The following is a 10,030-nucleotide window of genomic DNA, read 5'->3' as shown; positions in this document are numbered from 1 at the left end:
GTTTTTTAATATTTACTGCTGAATTATAACATTGATAAATCTTAATGTAAATCTTTTTTTTTTTTTTGCATAATTCAAAAATCCTTATGTAAGCAGATCAACAGATTCCAAAAACAGCATTATACACGTAAATGCGCCAATGCTCGTGTTGTTCTTCGTTGCAGCAATATTTTAATCACAAATTCTGGAAAATATTATACATTTTTAACCTGTCAACTGACCTTCAGTTAATGTTTTTTTCCAAATACAATGTAGTATATAACTCATTCTTCAATACTGGTGAATTTTTAAAATATATTTCTTTTCTCCTTTATTTTCCAATAAATAAAGTGTAAGCAGATAGATTGATATTGATATGATTTTATACATGTGTAAGGATATAGTATAAATAGTTTAATGGATATGAGTTGAAGAATAAAAAAATATTGATCATTGTTGTATTGCATTTAGAGGATTTCAATTGCAGAAAATGTGACATAATTTTCGAATAGGCATAAAGATATTGTTTTATTTAAAAATATCATTGGGCATGATATATGTGTACATTATCTTAGCATATATATGAAATAATATATTTATTTTGTCAAACATGCTAAAATTATCGTAATTATTTTTTTCTGAACTTAAAAATTTGTTGTTTATGTCCGTAACGCATGGTGTCCATATGCATTGAACTTTTTGACACCTCTATAAAACATTAAATAAATTGTCAAGTTCAATTTCTGTGTTTAATTAATGAGTATGTGTGATAAATTATTTTTAACAATATGCTTCATGAACATAACTCAGTTGTTTTTGTAATTTTAAGATGATCTCTGATTGTAAAATGTTTGGTGTCTTGACCGTTCGAACATAATAGCTTTCAGTATGATTGCTAAAATAACAGCCAATGAATCATAAGTTTGGCTCAGGAAGTCCGTAGCAGTGGTATAATTATAAATTGAAAACGAAAGTAGAAAGGTTGCGCAGCTGTCTGCTAAAAAACATGGCGATGCTCATTGTGTCCATGTGGAAAAAAAGAAGTTACGTACATAATAGATTCAGTAAGTATTTTCATATTGTATCAATTTTAGTAAATGTTTAACACATAAATACAGTCATTGTATCTTTATACCATGTAACTATTAATCAGAAACTAAAATATGTCGCTTATGACCATACAAAATGCATAAATCTGTCCGAGTCGAGTACTTTCGGTTTAACATTTGACTTTTGATTCGCGTCTTTTGTTACGAACATAAGTGTTTTTGCATTATTTGTATAATCTATGAATGATAAAGTTATATTGTACTATATTTTTATTCATATTTGTTAGTTTTGTTCTGTTCTTATCAAAGGATGAATACTTATTGAATATTTGTTTTTATATTGCCATATCATTTACGCAATTACGTTCGTAACAGAGACACGTAAACTTGAAGTAGTGACATAATTTGTACTTTATTTGCCTTCTTTCTAGTTTTATCAAGGATATATAATAAATATAATTAAACAGCATATGTGTTGATTACATCATGTTGTATTTTGTTTTATATATTTTATTTTCTTTCAGATTTACAAGAAATGACTGAATTATGTTCGTAACAATGACACAAAGATCCAAGAATCAAAATAGACGACCTAGGATATTTAGCAATCCATCTGACAATTTACTTGTCTGCATTAATTCTCTTTGAAAGCTAGTCTATTATTAAGCTTTGAAATGAAATATTAAAAGTATTAAAGACAAGTGTTCAATTGTCTTGTTATTTTTTTTTGTTCCTTTTTAAAGCCTGATTCGGAGTTAGGTGTCCATGTTACTTACATAATTTCTCCTTTTTTGAAACTAGAAATAAAAATTGTGACTTTTTAAATAAATTCTATTTAATTTAACATTAAACATGATTTCATCATACCTTATTGATTACATTATTTTCATATTTTAACAAGTTGTTAAATTCTAGTAACATGTTACTTGTTTAGTGCTTATGTAAGTAACGGTGTCCATTGGTAATCTTGGATATATTTCTAATTATAATGGAATAAGGCAGAAATAAGTCATGCAATAAAACATGCAAACTAGTGTTTATATACTTCAAAAAGGATTCACCAGAAAAAAATAGCTTATTAATTTAAAAAACAGTCACTGTAGACACCAAGTTACGTATATATATATATATATATATATATATATATATATACATATTATGATATATTTTTAAAAAATAGCCCTACACATATATATAAGAATGAGTTATATAAACTTAATACATATTTTTCTCTATTCAATATGTACCTATATTGCGTATTTCTAAAAATAATATAATGGAGAGTGTTTAAATAATTGTTATAGTAAGGAAGTAAATAAGAATCACTTAAAAGATTTAGATACGAAAAAAAATATGTGATTTTAAAAAGCCCTTTGAATGTCAATATAAACAGCATCTGATTCCATTGAATTTTCAATTTTGAATCCTTCATTTGTTCATTGAAGAATCTGTTTCTCAGTAAACATTGATTTCCAATCACCTACCTCTCTTGCAGTAAGAAAAACAATATATACACTGGGTTTCAACATTTAAAGCTATTTCATTCAAGATGAAGAACACTTTATTTTTTAACCATATATATATGTATAAAGCTACATTCATCATAAACAGCTTGAAGAAATGCAGGATCATGTATTCTGAGAAAACTGGATATTCGATGCATCGTCTCCATACCAGTCTAGGATATATATATATATATATATATATATATATATATATATATATATATATATATATATATATATATATATATATATATATATATATATATATATATATATATATATATATATATATATAATATCATTGGCAATTGAACATATTTTCTTAAAATCTTCATGTAATACGAGCGTTGTCCGGTTAAATCGTGAAAAAAGCGGGTTTTTTTTAATAATAATGGCCGCACAAAGCTGAAATTTTCAGAAAATATTTATTTATCATATTTAAGTGCATCATAATTTTTGTGATAAAATATAGACAAAAATAAAGAGTTTATTATGCTTGAATGTGCAAAGGGCACGGTCCCACTGCGCATGGCAGGATACGAGAGTATTGATTCGATATAAAAGATTTAAATAGATAAGATTGGGTTAAAAATTATCCTTATTCGATTCCACAATTAATTCTGTCGTCTTTTTAAAAACTTCAAAGCATTTGGTTAATTTTTGACAGTTTCCTGAGCATTCGAAATGAGAAAGTGGTCACGGAAAATGGTGACGTTTGATGACGTTACGGTGCACCGGAGAGCAGTTCAGTTTGATTTAGATGGTGTAATAACACTCTAAGACACTGAAAATTGATATAGAACAAAAAATAAATCAACAGAACTTTTTTATATAGAATTGAAATGGGTGTTTTCTTAGGGAAATCTTTCTTGATCGAGTCCCCAGGTAGTACAAAACATACGGTACGGACAAACTGCTATAATTGTAATAGCAAAAGACGCTGTCACTGTTTACCATCAATATAAGATTTTCTATAAGTTGAATGATGTGGGAATATTGTTTGTTACTTACTAATAAATCATCAGAAGATTGCACATTTGCGGAAGATCGGTTCTTCAACTGTTTTTGGAGACTAAATTAAGTGCATCTATCAAATTCCCAAATTTAAGTGGGACTAATCCAACTTCATTTTTATTGCAAAGATGAAACGTAACGCTGTTTTAGATACTTTGACGTTATCATCCGTTTGTTATTTTGAATAATGAAAAGCGTTGAGTTCGACGGTATGCCTTAGGACGTTAATGAATGAACAACATATTTCTTGAACATACCTTCTTTAGATCTTCATAATAGACTATCAATATCTTTTCGGGATTTTGTTGTGCTGCTTGTTCCCATTCTTTCTCTCGTTCAAACCAACTTCCATAGTAGCATTCTGTTTAAAATAAAATAGGAATATCTCAACAATGAATTGTAATGGCATTAATAATTTCTCAGATATTTTCGCATTTTAAGTACGATTTATGTTAATTTTTGTATGTATATTGAGAGAATGTATTTCTGTAAATAAAGGAATTTATGTGATCTAAACGGCTTTTAGCTTCATTCTTATCAAATTAACTTTTGGCTCCGAACATAGGCGCTCCCCATGTAATTTTGTAAATTACAAAAGATAAGTATATGTAGGTCTACCCCCTCTGTACTATAGAATAGAGGGGATAGCCCTATATAAACTTATCTTTCGTCATTTACAGAATTACATGGGGAGCGCCTATGGTTCCGAAAAGGTGGATTACAAGTTTAACTCAATTCCACCCCTTCAATCTTGCATAAATGGTGTTATTGTTGCAGAAAATATATGTACAAATTTTCTTTTGTATAAGGTGTGGGATATTTTTTGGACCCCACCTTCTGCTGCATTCTGTAATTGTAAAAATCTGTAATTTCATTTGGCATTTGCAATAAATGCTCTATACCTACATACTCTTTTTTATCATTTGACTTGCTGTAGAACAGAGCTGCAAATATGCTTTAGGTTCATTTGAACTGATTTATGCATCAGTTTAGTATTTAAGAGCACAAAGATACACGTTATGATCAAAGCACAATTAATAACGCCCCTCTCCATATGGATCAATCATAAAATATATCCCATTCATTATGGCTTTTTATCCAACGTTTTAATATATGATAATGCCGAAATGACAGCAATATAATATGTGCAAAAAAAAAACTATTAACAATTAATTGAACCTACCTCCACGTAATACATCTTCCAAGAAGCTGTTCCAATCAGGGTGTACATAGTCTTTGACCACTGGATCTGTTGTGTAATGATGAAAAGCTGACACTGCGACGTCTTTGGGGTTTCGAATGGAGTAGAATATTTTTCCATTTATATCTTTTGAAGTATACTTAACTGGAAGATGTGACGTCATTATACGAGGAGAAGGAACTGTTTCCAGTTCTTGAAGATCTGAAATAAACTCCAGGAATTTTTCTGTCATTTTGTGAGGGGTGTCCAGACTTGAATTCTGAAGGCGGGGCACAATTGCATTCAGCCAGTGGTTTCCTTTTCAAATCAAATAAAATACTTTGATGATGTCCAATTTCATCGCTCTCACTTTTATTATATATATTATGAAATATGCAAATAAAATCATAGAAAAATTGAGTGGAAGTTGTTCCTTATAGTGATTAAATATTATGCAGAACACATTTAGCTGATTTTGGATAGGAAAAAACAAAATCGTCATCTATTCTCGTAGTTATATTAACAATATCTGCAATTCGTTTTCTGGCGTCCGTTAAGGTTTGGAATGGCAAGAATGCTGGAACTATTAGTCCGTTTACGCTCAACTTTTTCTTTGTCGTCATCATAAAATGATATACTACCTCAACTAAGTAATATATTAAATTGGAAATAAATTGGCGTGTTCTTCTTTCACACTTGTAAGTCCAGACAATCTTAGTTGCTAAAGAATTATATTCATTTGCAGTTTACAATTAACTGCCCCGCTTTTCTCTCATCCCTGCAAGTCCCTGAATGCAAAAATAACAAGCTTAAATGCAATTTCAAGTTCTTTAGCATGCTATGTCACTGACCGTTCTGCTCTGCTTAAGGTTCATAAATTAAAGCATTACATAATCAACCTTTCGTATTGAATAACGTGTTACACTAAATTAAGCACTCAAGAAACATTCAATCATAACATTTTTAGGCAGCTTCGATCAATAATTAATTGTCTATGTGTAGTTTTTCCCTAACAATTGCAACAGTATAAAAATGGATCGATGGCCAAATTTAATTTTAATAGTTTAATTAAATGATCTTTTGTTTGTTTTCTTTTTCCTTAAGTCATATGACTTATCAGATAACAGAATTACATGTATAATACAGGATGTAAAGCATAAATGAAATACCGGTATTTACATATACTTGTTTTAAGATACATTGCTTGTATGCAATATTTCTAACCAAACATAGAAAGAAAAATACCGGCTCAGTTTACAAATGTGAATCTCTAAGTACTTCTGCTTTTTTAGAGGAATTTCTCTAAATTACTAAGTTTACTCACATTTTCAGTTGATAATAATTGAAATAGTTTATACATGTTAGGTCTATACCAATAATACTTTTTAATTTACAATTTCCTGTACTAATGATAAAGTTGACATTTAAAAATAAAATGGTACTCACCTCCAACCTCCATCTGACAACAAAATTAAAATTATGTGCGGTATGATATTATTGAGCGTGTTCCTTAAAAGTCACCTGGTTACATAGGGTATAAATAGTAAGGCCATGCGGTAGCATGGCACTCTAGGCTCGCTCGCTAGGATTTAAAAATTACGGGCTGATGCAAATGAATTTGGGCTATAAAGTATATAAAGATTTATGTGTTAATATATAACTTTGTCTTTATATGCTACTACTTTGTCATTATATGCCACTACTTTGTCATTATATGCTACTACTTTGTACTGAATCAGCAGTATGACTATCACCTGCCAAAAAGCGGTAAACCTAGTACTCTGTTTTAACTGTGAAAACCACAAAAAGGATACCGAATCGCGAATAAAAACAACAACATGAAGTATATATTTTTTTAAAAAATTAAAGGAAAATTTCATTTACATGCAAGATAATTTGTATGCACAAAAACACCCACATATTTTCTTTCTTTTCCTTATATAGAACTAATTACTCTTTGCCACATCATGTTCACAGCCGAGATCTACGACGTTGACAGGGTTTTACCTCGGAGCCCCCTTTTATTTATTTTTTTTTTGATTTGATTTTACTTTTTGTCGATTGATTTTAAGTTTACTCTTCGTACAATAAACCTGCAATACACGACGTCTCTTTTGATTCATTACTACCTTATGTAAATCAACAGTTAGGTCTACATTATATTCGAACAAAACTTTACTCTGTCCCTTTGAAACTTTTAAATAGTCTTCTTAAAAAGGCCAAGGAACATCCAATTTTAGATTCCTCGTCACCTGAATATAGGCTCGGATATGTGATTATGGATATTGTATATCATAGGCTTTTTAAACCCGCACGTTTCACAGAAGAAAATGCAGCTAAAACAATCCGTCTTTTCCTTAAACTTCAATATGCCAATAAAGGAATTGACGCGGTTAATGTAAGTAATATTCTTAATCACAAAAGGGTCCAGTCTTGTATTCGACCATATTTCAAGTTAAAGACTACACCTTGTATTTCCTACAAATATACATCGACCATTGCTTCCAAACTTTTCAATTACAAAAACACTTTACATGGCCTGGATACTGACTATCTGAAACATAATCCTCCTTCGTGTTCATGCTCTTCTTCGCCCTATAACTATAGTCTTGCTGGACACGTTATTACAGGTGACGTAAATATATAATTTAAAAGGTCCTACACTGTAAGTATAGAGAACCCCGATCCTTCAACTGGCGTCGGAATTTCATAAATATTATGGATTCAGTTGAAAATTGCGCCAGACGATGGGCCAATTATGAAAAAGAAGACATTGACACCTTGTCAGAATGGATTAAATGTATCAGATCCATGTAAAAAAAAGATTGAGGGGCAATATGAAAACCATCTATCCTTCTGTGTTCAATAAACCAGAAGTGAAAAAAATTTAGATAGTTTACACAATCAGTACGTACTGGTCCCTGCCGACAAAGCAGTTAACAACACTGTCTTCGTTTGTAAGGCTCATTATATGATTTGCATTCTAGAAGAACTTGGATTTAATTCTACAAGTGGTAGTTCTACTTATACTCATACTTCCCTTTCTAAGGAAGAAATTCTTCAAAATCACCTGTCAGTTTTGAATACTTTTAATATTCCACAGAGCCAAAATGAATTTGAACTACCTTATTTACAGTGTATATTGGATTCCGAAACTGGGGTTCATGAGTATGTGTTGCATTTTAAAGTTGTTCAAAATAAGGAACACTACAGTATAACTTGTCTGTAATGCTTTATTTGGCACGTGTAGTGGTAATGTTTGTACACAACTTTCTCATGAGAAAAATGCAACTGTGTAGGTGCATGCAGTTAGACTGTATGTGTAGAGATCTGAGGTACCGTGTGTGTACTTGTCATTTGGACTACATTTGTGAGACTTGCAGGTGTAAGACTACTTTTGCAAGTGACAGGTAAATCATCTGTATAGGTAGTTAAGAGTAAGAGGTGACCCTATCATTGTAACTAGGCTCTTTTCTGGCTCAATATGACTAACTTGTGTTTCCGTTTCAAAATGATTTCTTTCATTTTCAGATCTGGAATACTTAACTGGACTATCTTCTCTGGAACTCAAAATCTCACGGATCTCTTCATCATCTGATACAACTCTGCTCAAGGGAGAAAACTGGCTACGACCTCGAACTTGTGCAGGACTTCTTGTCTTTCTTTTACCACCCATTTTGTAATAATGTGTTCAGAACAACCAACAAGACTTGTATTTCAACAAAAAAAACTACTGCATCTGTAAATTTAACAGATATATTATTTTCTTTTCTTTGGGGGGGGGGGGGGGGGGTGTTTAATCACTGGATCTGTTTTTTTAACAGATCCCGCCGTGGATGCCAAAATATTGTAACGACACCAAATAAGCTCTCAGGTGTATGACAATTCTTTTCTCTCTTTACTTTCAAATTAAGGACGTACATGAAATAAAAGAAGTCTTGTAAAGTTAACAAATAAACGGTTTATTCTGAACACATATTTTATTTCTATAAAACAATACTTCCAAATAAAATAATAATTCCAAATATTTACATTTGCAAATGTTTTCCTTTATATAACACTTATGAAAGCAATGCGGATCTATAACTGTATAAATACAGGTACGGAGTCAAGAGGTCATATATGTGCGTATGGATAAACGTTCGACGTAATTTCTCTGTGACGTCATAAAGGGTCGACGCGCGTTCAGTGGATTAGCCGTTGAGTTTGAAAAATAATGCATTTCACACGTTAAATTCACAATCAGGCAAATATAAAGTATGAATAAGTTACAAATGTTAGCCCTTCGGGCTTTATGAGATTTGATAACGTGACCAACCCGTTTTATATCCCAATAAAACTCAAAAAATGATACCTTATTTCTTAAATAAATGCTTAAAACCTACGTATTTTGTACTTGTTCTTACATTAGCACAGGTAAATTGAACCAGTAATTGAAAAAAAACAACGGATAAAATATCCGTAAACTGACTGTAGTAATTTCAGACCAATAGATCACGGTAAACAGCTCAGCAGATAGATGTAAATAGACCAACTTATTTATAACAAACCAAGGCCAACTCCATCCCAATATTCTTAATCCCGAAATAAATGTACTAAAATTAACAAACTAAAATTACACAACTTTCTACAACCCAAAAACAGTCAAAATCCTCGTTGTCTACTAAAACTCGTTGTTATATATGTAGTAAAACAAGAAACATATTGACGCAAGCGTCAAAAATCGGCCGCAAACCGATTTATATAACTGTTGAAGTTCATTAAAAAAACTGAAATGTGCTGTTTTTTTTTTTTTTAAAATTCTTCAGAAACTGAAATTTGCTGTTTTAAAAAAAATTCTTATATTTATCTGTTAAAATATCCTCGTGATATGAAAAAAAAATGCATGCGACAATGCCGATTGAATAATGCATGTACAATATTACATGTATAGGCAATATATATAAACTATGCATAGTCCTCTGCGTCTCTGCACTCAGTTTGGTACAACTTGCTGTTTAAGTAGTTTTTACATTAAAAGTACAAAACTAAAGTTTAAACTTAGCTATAGTTTAACCTTAATAAAAACGCAACAAATATATAACATGTGGGGCTCCTCGCTCTCTCTTATAGGATGTTACCCCCCCCCCCCAACTCCTTCAAGATCCACCACTACATTTCTTCTCTTACAATCTCTTTGTTTTGGTGTTGAGATGTGGCGGGAAAATGTTTGGCACATTGTAAAACGCGCTCTATCCTAGTCTCCTGGACCAACATGTCTTAATATTCTTTGCTTTTAAGAAATCAATATTTCATCATATTTT

The 10,030-nt window shown here is 31.0% G+C and overlaps 1 protein-coding gene and 1 long non-coding RNA gene across 2 annotated transcripts; one reads left to right on the top strand and one right to left on the bottom strand.

Moving 5' to 3' along the window:
- Nucleotides 1-819: 819 nt before the first annotated feature.
- Nucleotides 820-1,737, top strand: LOC134257821 (uncharacterized). The gene is made up of 2 exons (XR_009990007.1): nucleotides 820-1,043; nucleotides 1,553-1,737. It is a non-coding gene; the product is annotated as an uncharacterized LOC134257821 (long non-coding RNA).
- A 59-nt stretch (nucleotides 1,738-1,796) lies between these two features.
- Nucleotides 1,797-8,403, bottom strand: LOC134257820 (sulfotransferase 1A2-like). Its single transcript, XM_062740417.1, has 6 exons — nucleotides 8,221-8,403; nucleotides 6,174-6,186; nucleotides 4,731-5,045; nucleotides 3,805-3,908; nucleotides 2,625-2,706; nucleotides 1,797-1,825 (listed from the first exon to the last, which is right to left on the bottom strand). The coding sequence occupies exons 1-6, from the start codon at nucleotides 8,401-8,403 to the stop codon at nucleotides 1,797-1,799; spliced, it is 726 nt and encodes a 241-aa protein (XP_062596401.1).
- Nucleotides 8,404-10,030: the final 1,627 nt, after the last annotated feature.

The sequence above is a fragment of the Saccostrea cucullata genome, unplaced genomic scaffold (assembly GCF_032062105.1).
Source record: "Saccostrea cucullata isolate Sc308-1 unplaced genomic scaffold, CSIRO_AGI_Scuc_v1 ctg15931, whole genome shotgun sequence".
In the NCBI taxonomy this organism is placed as follows: domain Eukaryota; kingdom Metazoa; phylum Mollusca; class Bivalvia; order Ostreida; family Ostreidae; genus Saccostrea; species Saccostrea cuccullata.
Note: the sequence above shows the minus strand (reverse complement) of the source record. Positions and strands in the feature narration are given on the sequence as shown.

Coding starts and splice junctions, on each gene's coding strand:
- LOC134257820 (XM_062740417.1), bottom strand. CDS start 8,403: ATGGGTGGTAAAAGAAAGACAAGAAGTCCTGCACAAGTTCGAGGTCGT. Junction 3,909..4,730: donor GGAAGATGTATTACGTGGAG/GTAGGTTCAATT, acceptor TATTTTAAACAG/AATGCTACTATGGAAGTTGG. Junction 1,826..2,624: donor TCAAGCTGTTTATGATGAAT/GTAGCTTTATAC, acceptor TTTTATTTCTAG/TTTCAAAAAAGGAGAAATTA.